The 13,455-nt window shown below is 40.1% G+C and overlaps 1 protein-coding gene across 9 annotated transcripts in view; it reads left to right on the plus strand.

Annotated features, from left to right (window-relative positions):
- Window positions 1–13,455, plus strand: part of HPSE2 (heparanase 2 (inactive)) — a 716,512-nt gene that overhangs the window by 554,790 nt on the left and 148,267 nt on the right. For all 9 annotated transcript variants that reach the window (XM_002718623.6, XM_089314560.1, XM_089314564.1 and 6 more), the window contains one exon: window positions 9,660–9,766. In XM_002718623.6, coding sequence (XP_002718669.1) covers window positions 9,660–9,766 — 107 coding nt within the window. The remainder of the gene's footprint in view (window positions 1–9,659; window positions 9,767–13,455) is intronic.

The raw sequence follows: 13,455 nt of genomic DNA on the forward strand, positions 1-13,455 counted from the left end.
AAAAAGAAACAAAGAGAAAATTACATTTCAGTGAGCACAAGGTCATATATATAGGCATAGATATAGATATCTGTAGATAGATAGATAGATAGATATATTCAGAGAACTTTGGCACCTAGAGGAAAGAAGTATTAACTTTCTGAAAGCTTGAAGAAAATTTCACAGAGAAAATTTCACTTGAAATAAGCCTTGAAAAAAAATCAGATAACGTGGATTGGGAGTGTGGGGGTAATTAGTAAGAAAGTGAAAGCACACTGTGTAGTTTAAAAGGGGGGCGTCCATTCTGTGTGGTGATACATAGGTGTCAGAGAGAGGGATGGGAAAAGAAGTAACTAAGGGGGGATTATGAAGGGTCTGAGATGCTGTGTGAAAGCAGTTAGTATCGTATCCTGTGGGCCAATAGTTCTCAACCTTACTCTGTATGTCTAATATACTGACATGGACAAATAGATAAGGTAGACCAGGAGTTGTAATTACTGGATTCTTAACCCATTTTCCCAGTCAAGAAAACATTTCATAATTTGGGGGAATGAAAAGAATGTTGTGTGACAACTTGAAATCCACTTAGTTTATTTGTAAGTAAATAATCCCCAAATGACTACATTCCAATGAGATTGGCTGCGTTCAAGGTGGTATGGCCATAGACCCAAATCACCACTCTCAGTGTTATCAGAAACAAGTTATTTACAGCACATCTCCGAACTCAGCAGACTTCTCAGTGAGCACAAATGCTTGAGTACTGCTGCTGACAATGGGACACCACGGAAGGATTTTAAGCCAAAGATAGATTTCTTCAAATGGAAGCAGTGTGGTGGATGGCCTAGAGGAGATACAAGAACAAGAAGACCGAAGAAGAAATGCTAAGATCCAGAACTTAGGAGGAGGGGGCAATGAGGAAGGAGAGGTCAGAATCAACATGTCCCATACTCTCCTAGCACAGTAGTTAAGCACAGAGTTGAAAAACACACAAGGAAGGGCCAGTGCTGTGGCTCACTTGGTTAATCCTCTGCCTGTGGCGCCGGCATCCCATATGGGCGTCGGGTTCTAGTCCCGGTTGCTCCTCTTCCAGTCCAGCTCTCTGCTGTGGCCTGGGAGGGCAGTGGAGGATGACCCAAGTGCTTGGGCCCTGCACCCACATGGGAGAATACGGGAAGCATCTGGCTCCTGGCTTTAGATAGGCGTAGTTCCGGCAGTAGTGGCCATTTGGGGGGTGAGCCAACGGAAGGAAGACCTTTCTCTCTATCTCTCTCTCTCTCACTGTCTAATTCTATCTGTCAAATAAAAAAAGAAAAAGACAAACACACAAGGAGGATGGAAAGAAACAAGACCAGCCCTGAACTCTCACGTTGACCACTTATAAGTACGGTAACAAATAAAGACTGCTGAGAGACAAGAGCCACGTAGAGGTAAATTTTCAGAAGCTTCAAGCTATGCAGCTTTTTGTAACCATATAGAGGAGCAGTTCTGGTTATTTAAAGAGCTACTGCTCTTCCTGAAGTCCTGAGGAAGGTTGATTTTCAAGTAGATGAGATGCTAGAATTAATGGACTCCAGCTTCTTTGGAGGGTGGGCCTCCTGCCAGGGCAGATTAGTCCAGCTGGGCTGTCCACTGTTCCTGTTTTATTACTTCCTTTCTCATTAAGGAAGGTGTTGGGTTTGGATAACCATAAACAACGTGTCTGCTGCTACAAGGCTACCATCTCTTGAACAGCCAGTGACTGAAGCCAGGCTCTCAGGAGTCTTTTTACAAGACATAGATCACAGTTTTGGAGGCAGGGTATCAAGGAAATAGAGGAATAGGAAGCCCAGTCTCGAAAATGTGCCACATAAATGATTTTTCCCGTATTTTTGTTTTTTTCCTCCATTTTTGTAAATTAAAAATTATAGGAAATATAAAACTTAAAAACTGAAGTATATTTTCCCTATCGTTTCTCTTGTCTCTCACCCTTCTTCCCTCAGTGTATCTACATAAAACAGTTCTGACCATCCAACCTTGAAATGGGAGGGAAGTGAGCTACAAGGGTTTCCCTTTGTACCACTCTATTTCCAATAGACTACGGATTCTGAACAGCCAGTGCCACTTACAGAGCTGTTCTATACCTGGCTCAAAACTCCCTTGACCACACAGGCCCAAGGGCTGAAGTCTATTTGGGAACAAAAAAACTGTTGAAAGGGAGCCAGCCACCCAGCCAGTTTCCCTCTACCCTCACTTCAGTAATCTCTGCATGTGCACTTGTCTCTCCCCAGACAATGTATCCCTCAAGATAACCTTCACTGGCACATCATTTCTTATGAGGAACTGTACCTTTTTCTTTCCAGCAATTTCTAATTTTCTCTCTCCCAGCCAGGGAGAATCATATTTACTTAGAAAACCGCAGTGTTGAACTGTAGCCCTCAGTTTCTTAGAGTTTCACTTTCTAAGGGAATTTTGCAGCTGGTTCCATCTGCTTTTCCTGATTTTTTTCTGTCCTCTTCTGTGTAAACTGATTTCCTCCCCAAGACCAACCAGTACCCAGCCTCAGAATCAGTGCCTCCATCCCACACACAGGGGCCTTCTCTGCCCGTGGAAGACTCAGCTTCCTACTGTGTCCCAAAGAGTAGAGGCTCAGAAAATATTTGTTGGTTTGTACTACTACTCCTAGAACCTTTAACATGAATAATTTCCAGGACTAGTTCACCCACAAAACGTTTCATATGATTGATTTAGGATATATGTCAAGTTCTACCTTGCTGTGTGGTTTTTGTTCATGGCACTTGACAGGGATTGCCCCTGTGCTGAGGGTGGTTAAAAGAATCACTCTGAATGCTAATTATGTTTAAGTGGATTATGCATGTGCAATTTTAAATTCTAAACTGGCCTTTCCCATTGTTAGTCGATATCTGAGCTATTTCCTGTCACCACAAGTAGTATATCTAAAAAGCAACCAACGCTAATATTATATTTATTCAAACACAATCTGATATGCCTTTAACAAGAAGAGTAGACTAGCTAGCATTTTTATTTATACTTATTAGTGCTTACAATATACCACACACTCCTTCAAGTGGCTACAAATATTAATTTAAATATCATAACATCCTCTGCTATGCATATGGAGACAGAGAGAAGTAATACAACACACTCCAGCTCATACAGTGAATAACCAATAGAACCAGGATTCCAGTGCTGGCATTCAGTCTCCAGAGTGTATTCCCCTAACCACTACTCAGTGCTACCCACTACCTCACTACTAATTTTTACGTTATTTCCTCCTAAATCTCCCTGAAATCAGAAGAGAATTCAAAATGACTTTTATTTATACCATGCGTAAGTCTGTGCAGGGTTCTGTGTACACAGCATTTCATAAATCTATCCTCTGAAATCAAGTCTTCATTTACAGAAGAAAGACTGAACTCCATTGAAAATATAACCCCCCCATCCAAATCACCCCTCTGAGTTCTGTATGCCACCCTCCCAACTAAGTGCGTACAGCAGATGTTCTCAAGGAAAAGGTGGTGGATATACATTACTGTCTCCTTATCTTCAACAGCAGTGTCCTATAATGAGCTTGATACTTCCTCAAATCTTTCTGGTATCTAAATCACGTTGAGCAGTCATTTACCCTGGAGACTTTAGACATTGGATTCTATATATGAGTTATTGCTTAGCAAAATGGGAGTTTCCTTTTCCTGAGATTGAGAAGATCCCAAATCTGATATTCTAAGACTTAGCAAAGAAACTTGCACTGCTCGCATTTTATGTTGTTAAGGGTTTTCATTGTATGTCTCTATTTTTCCTGATCTCAAAGGTTGTTTTCACAACCAACATGTATCTTTCAATTCTTTGACCAGTTTAGTTGCCTTTTTTTAGATCCCATCACTTCCTTAAAGACTGGCAGTTTACTTTGAGCTTGTCCAGAGACAGGTTTGAAATCATTCCCTGTTTATGCTCCTAGAGCACTATCATCTTCAGTTAAGCATTTCTGTGCCAGGCTGTCTGATTAGAAATAAATATAAATTAAGCAAGGCAAGATTCTTCGTCCTCCAAAAGATTCATAGTTTCCAGGAAATTTCCTGGATTTTTACTTGGGTAATAAAAGTGGTAGTTTAGGATCTTTGTGTAGAAGGCCTAATGTTATTTATCCTTAGACAATGCAGATAGAATCTTTAACTCAATCGTGTTGGGTATTATTTCATTGTTTCAGTGAGGAAATTGAGCTAAAAATGGTCATCAAAATGAAATGTAAACTAATACAACCATTATGGAAAACACCATGGAGATTCCTCAGAAATCTGAAAATAGATCTACCACATGATCCAGCAATCCCATACCCGGGAATTTACCCAAAGGAAATGAAATCCGCATTTGGAAGAGTTAGTTGTACCTCCATGTTCATTGCAGCTCTATTCACAGTAGCTAAGATATGAAATCAACCCAGATGTCCATCAGCTGATGACTGGATAAAGAGAATATGGCATATATACAATACAGAGTACTATTCAGCCATAAAAAAAAAGAATTAAATCCTGTCTTTTGCGACAAAACAGATGCAACTGGAAAGCGTTATGCTTAGAGAAATAAGCCAATATCAGAAAGACAAATATCATGTTTTCTCTCATATGTAGTAGTTAATGTAGAATATAAAAAATGTATAGGAATGATATGGACATTTTGTGATATGACTGTCATTTTTAGCCCTTGTTTATACTCCTGTGGCGCTGTTGTCTTCCCACTTTTTACTTGAATATTATGATTAGAGGCAAATTAACTCTGTGAATATAGAGTGGATTAAAATTATGACTTTTAAAAAACTGATGAGAGAATGGAAGGAAGGGAATTTGGCAGGGGGGAGTGAGGGAAGTATTGTTGTCTTCATGGAATTGTACCCATGGAGTGCACAGCATGTGTTCTCTTTATATTAATTTTAAAAAAGAAAAAGAAAAAAATAATTTGTGTATCACTTTTCATGATCCATATACACACACACACCCTATTTATATATTTACATATGGATATGATTTCTTAGCATCTATGTTGATCTTGTACAAGTCAGATCAGATCACTCCTTTGCTTAAACCCCTATAACTTCATGTTACACTCAGAATGAAAATATACCTCTGTCGCTCCCCCTCTTCGTGGAGGAACGACACTAAACCCTGCCTAGGCTTCATATCCGAGTCACGGCACCATTATGTCGCTCCCCCTCTTCGTGGAGGAACAACACAGGACCCTGCGCTGTTCTTTCGTCTGCTCGGCCCTCCCCGGGTTTGCTGCTGGTTCTTCCCGGGTTGGCTACTGTCCCTTCCACCTCCGTGGAAGGGCAGTTCCCCCTGCCACATTCCCCACTTCCGCAGGGGAGCGGCACACCGCCGGCCGGCTCTCTCGGGGGCTGCACAGGTGTTCCTTCAGATAGATGTTCCCGTTAGATGTTCCTGGTGCATGCCGTCTCTCTCCTCCTTTATAGTCCTCCTCCGCCAATCCCAACTCGGCTGCCCACACGCCGAGTAGGCTGTTCTCCTCCAATCAGGAGCAGGATCAGCTCCTGGAGGTCATCACTCAAGTTGGCAAGAGGCAGCTGCGTAGAAGCTGTTTTCTTCTCTCCCAGCGCCATATTGTGGGAGAGCAGATGCATAGAATAAGTCTTAATTCCAGTCCGGGTTGCTCCCCACATACCTCCTTTCTTCTGTGATCCCAGTTTCAAATCTTTCAGTCCATTGCTAGACTCCAGGTGGTAATCTGTGGATTGTACAAACAGCAATCCTGTTTCTACCATAGGCCCTTTTCTGGGCTGCCTCTCCAGATTCATTAAGGGGATGGCTGCTTCTTCACTAGCTGTTAGCCCAGATACCACCTTCCATAGGAGCCTTCCTTAAACACTAAGGTAATCTCTCCTTCTACCTAGTCACTTTCTGCTATATTACTCTGGTTTTTTTACCCATATTGTTTTCTAAATTTATTTTGTTTACTTGTTTAGTGTTAGTCTCCTGCCCTTGACTAAAATTAAGTGAATGAGAACAGAACTTATTCTGTTTCACTGCTGAATAACTACCCCTAGAACTGTGCTTGGCAGATAGCTTCTGCTCAATACATATTTGTTGAATGAATTAATTTATGCATTTGATAATGCCTTAATATTTTTGTATGGAAATCCTTATCCTTTTTCTGATCTCATTTTTTTATATTTTCTGTAGCCAATTTCATCTACTCCCATGGCTTTGATACCACTCTCACTGTTTTCCTCTAGCCATGATCTTTGCTTCTGAGCTGGCAAGTTCTAAGTTGTTTTTGACTTCTTTTTGGTCTTTCATACTTGTTAACTTCCATAATCAAGGATACTCTTGACCTTTGGGTGACAGGATCCAAAGGAACTCAAATTAGTATTATAAAATACTAATGCATCTTAACATTTTACTAGAAGGGACTTAGAGAGTTTCTATTCCAAATCCATGATTTTAAATGTCAATGAAGAAATTGAAGTCCAAGATAATGGCTGCTAAAATTCTTACAGCTAGTATGCAGTAGAACCCTCATTTTCAGGAAACAGTCCACTTTCCACATTATGACTATTGGCCTGCTTAAACTCCACCTCTCCTTTTGCTAATGTGATATGCATACCATAAAATTCACCCTTTGAAAGTGTGACACTTGAGGACCAGTGCTGTGGCATAGTAGGTTAAGCCTTCCCCTGTAGTGCCAGTATCCCGTATGGGCATCAGTTTGAGTCCTGGCTGCTCCTCTTCTAATCCAGCTCTCTGCTAATTGCCTGGGAAAGAAGTAGAAGATGCCCCAAGTGCTTGGGCCCCTGCACCTACATGGGAGACCTTAGAGAAACTCCTCGCTCCTGGCTTTGGATCAACCTAGCTCTGGCTGTTGCAGTCATTTGGGGAGTGAACCTGTAGACGGAAGACTTCTGTCTGTCTCTCCCTCTCTGTCTGTAACTCTGCCTCTCAAATAAATAAATAAATATTTTTTAAAAAGTGTGACACCCAGTAGATTTTAGTGTATTCACAGAATTTTGAAATCATCACTACTGTCTCATTTTAGAAGAGGTTTACCACCTCCTAAAGAAACCCCACGCTCAATAACAGTCACTTCCAAAGTTCCCCTGCTTCCAAACTCCCTATCCTTTTCCAACCCTGGGAAACCATGAATCTACTTACTGTCTCCATGAATTTGCCTATTCTGGACATTTCCTATAAATGGAATCATACAATATGTGGCCTTTTGTGTCTGGCTTCTTTCACTTAGCTTAACATTTTCAAGGTTAATTTCTATTTCAATGTTTACCATTTTTGGCATTTGTTTTGTTTTGTTTTGCTTAACTAAACCCCCTGTCTCTAACTGCCTCACTTCAATATCTGGTTTTGAGCACAAAATTAAACTCTGAATATCCTAGAAGCCAAAAGCAAAGAATAAAAACACGAATATATTGAGTCAGCTCTGGTTAGTCATAAAAGTAACACAAATTGATCATTGCACAGGTGTTTTTACACTATATTTTAACAGGAATGGATATAATCCTTTAATTTCACCTATGACTCTGTCTTTTGATCGTTTGAGGTGTTTTTCTTTTATTCTTTTTTCAGCTTCCTTTGGGTTGGATACACTGAACAGTGTTGAAAGGATGAGGGAACTACCTTATAGTATTCCCAAATGACTCTTATTTTCCCATGTACAAGGGTGGATTTTTATTTAATTATTGACATTCTGATTTCACCTCTACCATTAGTTCTCAGGATCTTTCTTCCATTCTTGATCTGTCCATCCTTACTTCATTTTGAATTTGTATAATATTTTCATAAGCTTAATTCTGAAAGGGTTGATAATTTTGCCAACTCTTACATTAAAATAGGTTTCAAATAATGAAAATTCTCGAGTAGATGGGGGAGAGGGGACAGAGAGCTTTACCTAGGTGAAATTGAAAAGAGGCTTATGATCATTTGCTGATGTCTACCCACGGGTTTGTCCCTCTCCATGCACTTTTTTTTGCTTTATTGAGGGCCTCCATGCAGATACTTAAGTCACTTAAACTATATCATTAGTTCATGCAAAGTTCGGTTTTAATTTTAGCTTTCACCTCTCTCTTAAAAATGCCTTCCTTGTGTGTTTGATATATGCCATTAAGTGATGTGTACTTGCTGCTGGATGTGAATAAGTAATTACATAAATAATATTGTGCTGTAAATTTCTTTCTGTTTTTTTTTAGCTTACCACTAAAATGTTAAAGCCTATTCATGTTGCATATTGGCATTCAGTTGATTGTTCCAACTGCTTTGTAGTGTTTCATAGTACTATGTATCCAATACATTTTATTTTTTCATTTCTGTCAAAGGACACCTGTCACAAAAAGTAGCATAGTGGGCACCTTATAATTGTTACCCTAGAGATCTGAGGAAGACTTGTTTTGGCATGTATATATATGGAAGAGGAATCGATGAGCCATATGACCCTTTCTATTATAACAGGAACCTCCTAGTCCCACTTCCTGCTTAGCCATTGTTGCAAAGATGAGAGCTAGGCCAGGGTAGGGTTATAACCAGCCTGCTGCTAGTGCAGTATGATAGGCCCCTATCTCTTATTTCCTTTTCTGGGACTTCTCTGAGGCAGAAATATGGAACTCTCGGGGAATCTTATTCAGCACTCAGACCTGCACATGAAATGGGGGCAGAGAGTGGGAAGAAGGTGAGTGAACAACCACAAGGCTATTGACCTTTGAAGGAGAGGAGCCAGGGGATGGATATTTCCCATTATAACTCGTGGAGGACAATGTAGAGACAGCTCAAAAGGCCATTACTGAAATCCCTGAGAGATTTAGTCTAGGTTGCCAATATCAGATGCAGGTTTGAAAACATGATTGTATTCATTTTTCTTCCCTGTTTCAACCCCCATTGTTCCTCATTCTTGTTTCTTGGTATTATTTCTCAAATGTTCTGTCTGTAGATAGTCTGACTCAAGCTCTGTTTCCAGGCCTACCTAGCATACAATATTACCTAGAAGTACTGCTATATTTCTTCCCAGAGTATCTGTACCACAAATGGGATAGTTTGGCCAGTCTCCAACTTGTGGAGCAGAGACTGGGCCATTTCAAAACTTCAGGAGGTCACCTTTTGACAAGGGACTTTGCTTCTGCATGGATGACAGACAGCTATAGTTGCTCTCTGGTATTCTCTGACTTGTGGGTCAGTAACTTCTTTTGCCACTTAACTGAAGTTATTTTCAAAAGTTGTTGCAATATCATGCCTTGCTATTTATAAAATATTTCTCGCAAACATTGCTGTCTACCCTCTTATGATTCATAACTTCTGATGCATGGGCAGCATGCTATATCATAGATGTGCCACCGCAGATGACTGAAGAAAATTGCTTCTCAATCAGAGGGAGACATAATACAATTACATTTTCCAGTGAAGGCTGTTGCAGTCAACTTTCATGTTAGAATATGTTGGGTTTTCTTAAGGGAAAAATGATGATTTCTTTGCAGAGATGTGTGTCCATATTAATGCTTTTATGTGTGATGTCAGCTCACTTTTCTGTGTGCACCATTATAAAACAAGCACAAACCGTGACCACCTGGGAGCAGAGAATAGGGAAACTTCCGTAGGGGAATGTCTGTTGCTTCTCATTTGGGCTTAGTTTTTAAACATTCATTATCCTCTTCTTTTGCTTTGTTGTATGAACAGGTGGTTAATACATACACTCCAGGAAAGAAGATTTGGCTTGAAGGTGTGGTGACCACATCAGCTGGAGGCACAAACAATCTATCAGATTCTTATGCTGCAGGATTCTTGTGAGTAACACTTGTACATTCACTTCCTGGAAGGACAATGAAACTGATGTTACTGCCCCTTGTTCTGCCCAATGCAAGGCAAGGCTTTCCTGGGGAAAGTTCTTCTTCCATTCGTTTGTGAATGTTTGTAACCACTCAGTGGTGATTTGTGCCTTCCCTAGATCTTAAAAGGTCAGGCACAGGCATGAGAACACAGATAATAATAGTAGTACTCACAGTGACGATAATGGTAATTACGGATTTTTAATGCCTACAGTTCAAAACACAGTGCCAATAACGTATATGTTCTTATATAGTTTTTGCCATAGTCCTAGTTGAATTATATCGTTTTGCCCTTCAGAAACATATAACTGGAGGAACTGGGATAGGAGATAACTGACTGGGAGAGGTAAATGCATAATTATAACACTTTTAACTATTTAGTGCTTACCACATGCCATGCACTGTCTGAAGTGCTTTATATATTTTAATAAGTTAATAATCAGTTGAATGCTATTGTTTTGTTAACAACCTGGTGAAATAGATGCTATTATTATCTTCATTTTATAGATGAGGAAACAAACACAGAATTGAAGTAACTTACGCAGTTATTCATGTAGTTAGTGGCAAAGCTCAGAGTTGTGCCCGAGCAGAATGCCTTGGAGCCCAGCCTCTTTATCATTATAGCAGACTACCCTTCCTTCTGCCTCACATGAGCTGTCTACAACAGGAACGTGATAGGCTTGCAAACGAATTAAGACTTTCTCTGTCTGAGAGTATGAGGAAGAACTTCATCAAGGAAATGTCATTTGAATAGGTCATACAGTTACTGTAGTTTCTACAGATGGGAGTAGTGGTGATGGCAGAGGAGAGTGCTCTAAACCAGAGAAAGCTTATGGGTAAAGTCACAGAGAGGAGGCAGTGACTCATGACTAAAGCCTCACTATCTACAGAGATAAAGTGAGGACTGAGACTGGGGGGAGGTTTACCACCAAATCATGGAATATCTTGAAGACCAAGTGGAGGAAATGAGAGAGCCAGTGTTCTCTTCTCAGGACAAGACACTGAAGACTTTGAAAGAGCAAAGAGATACAATCTGATCTTTATTGTAAAGCTTTGGCTTTGGTAATAGAATGTACCAGAATTTGGAAGAGACAGGAAAATGAACGTGAAGCCCACTGCAATCTGGAGAATGACTGAAGCCAGGACCATGAAGGGCTTCTGACTCCCTGCCAGTGTCATGTGGCAGGGACAAACACCAAAGGAGCGTGGACTAACCAAGCAGCTTTGTCCAGTTCCAGTATAACTCTATGGCCGAGGCCATTTGCTAGGCAAGGTGCTCCTAGGAACTGCAGCTGCACCCTCAGCTGTGTGGTCTACTAACAGCTGTTCCTAATTTTATATAGGCAGTCCCTCTCCACTGAGGTAGCTTCTTTAATACATTTGTGAAGGATAAATCAGACTAGTCAAGCAGATTGCCTTTACAGACAGAATTGTGGCAAATGTGGATGAAGGTAATGAATCAGTGCAATTCATGCTAGTACCACAGGTCTTCTATATCTGTATCTTCGGCATCTAACAATATATAGCACGAGCGAGTCCAGAAAGCGTGGTTCACATGAATGAAACGCAGTGAGGCAACGTTTGATACAGCATTGCTGAGCATCTTCTTTAAAATCACATCCCACACCGGTTTAATGTGTGACAGGTCGCAGGGGCGAGAAGCCAGACTGGCAGTCAATAATGCAGGAGGCCCCTTGGAATCAGTAGAGGAATAGCTTTTGCCCAACTATCAACAACAAGAAAAAAGGATTCTGCTGGCAACCGAGCTGTACAAGTGTTTTTGTGAGCATTCCTCCCTTTAAATAATGATGTGAAATGAGAAATATCTCAGGCCTTCGTGGAAGCATCTGCAGCAGAGACCTGCCTTTATGTGAGCATCAGCCACATATTCCCAGATCTCTGCGTTTATTTTCCAGAACACAGATAAACATGGTTCTATAACCGTGGGTTGTAGTTCAGACATCCAGTGCTTGGTTGACACAGATCAGATGAAAATTAGTTCATTCTGCTTCTGTTCTTATCTCTTTGTCACCCGTTTGATCTCAACTCCACTGACAGTACCCACTTCTCAAAGGGACATAGGCGGCTTCCTGGAGGGAAAAAAAAAGCATTCCAGGAAGCTCTTATGAGGTTACAAAGAAATTGGAAAGAAGGCATTTTTCAACATGTATAAATGTGAACTCACTAAGAAACATGCAAATGTGTGTGTAAATCAGAATTCTCTCCACCAAGTACTCAAGGAGAGTGTTTCCCAGTCAGGGCTTTGAGATTCTTTGTCACACTACAAGTACACCATTGGTACACTGCTGTGTCTCCACAAAGTCTTCAAAAAACTTTTTGTGGAATGAAGAACAATGACTGGAGCAGCATCCTTGGAGGTGTACACCAGTCATTTTACCAACTTGCTTTACTTGAGCTTAGGAGGGAGTTTTGGAAGACCATTTATTTCCCCTTCTCCAGGGATTTGTTATCACAGAAAAGAGATGAGGATAGCTTCAGCACTAAGCGTTCTGCTCTGAAGGCCACAGGGAAGCAGTGATTCTGGCGTAGTCATTTTTGAATGCTCCAGATCCTGGACACACATGAAAGAATGTTGGGTGGGGGGAGAAGGAGGATGCACATTCTTCTCTTCCACTTTGCAGCTTCTTCAACAGTTCCCCATATACTTGCAAAGAAAAATCAGGTTTACTAATTTACTCCTATTTGTTAAATGTAGAGTCTATGCAGGTCATGGTGCCAGAGGTCACAAATAGGAATTGGATCCCATTCTCATAAATGTATATAAACAGATATTTACACACCCAGTGATTTACCAGTTACTGACATGATCACATGGGCATTTTTGCATGTATTGTCCATGCTGAGACCAGTTAAGTGTTATTGAATAATGAGTGAATGAAAAAACAGCAAGATACAGGCTTTTGTTAATATGCAATTGCTGCTGGATCTAGGAGCTCACAAATATGTAATAATATGGTTGTTTATTTGTTTTATTTTTTCACTCATTTAACAAATATAAAAATGTAAAGGTAAATAAGACATACTTGCTTTATAGATAAATACTTATTAACTTTACTGTATATCTATGCTCTTTCAACATAGAAATAACACTGATTTAGGAGGATTTAGCTCTGGATTCGTGTTATGGTTCTATGACAGCACATGCTGTGACAAGTTTATTAATATTATGGCTAATGGAAAACTACACTTGTTGTCCTGATTTCACAGGCAGCAAGATTAATAAAAATAAAGGCAAGTAGCTGAGCTATGGGATATTCCAAAAGTAATTCCAATTCCCTAGGTCACAGTGTCCCAATTTGAACAACAACAACAAGATTCTTCTATGTTATAGTCAGATTTTCCTTCTGGTTTAAAATTTTTGTTTTTGTGATTTGTTTTGCATTTTGTTCTTGTCTGTTTTTGTTAACTCTGTCATTAAATATTTCTTAGTTTTTATGAAAATGAAATATAATTGTAAATGTGAAAAACGGTTTGAAAATATGAATAACACTTATTCATGATACAAAAATTAGCAATGCTTTTTATTCTAGCAAGAAAAAAACTTAATTCTTCCACAAGGCATGGGTTTGGACCTCTATATGGCTTCAGATTTGGGAAATCATAACTATGCATGATTTTCCCCCAGT

The sequence above is a fragment of the Oryctolagus cuniculus genome, chromosome 15, assembly GCF_051225735.1.
Source record: "Oryctolagus cuniculus isolate XC-2025 breed Fujian yellow rabbit chromosome 15, ASM5122573v1, whole genome shotgun sequence".
NCBI classification, from domain to species: Eukaryota; Metazoa; Chordata; class Mammalia; order Lagomorpha; family Leporidae; genus Oryctolagus; species Oryctolagus cuniculus.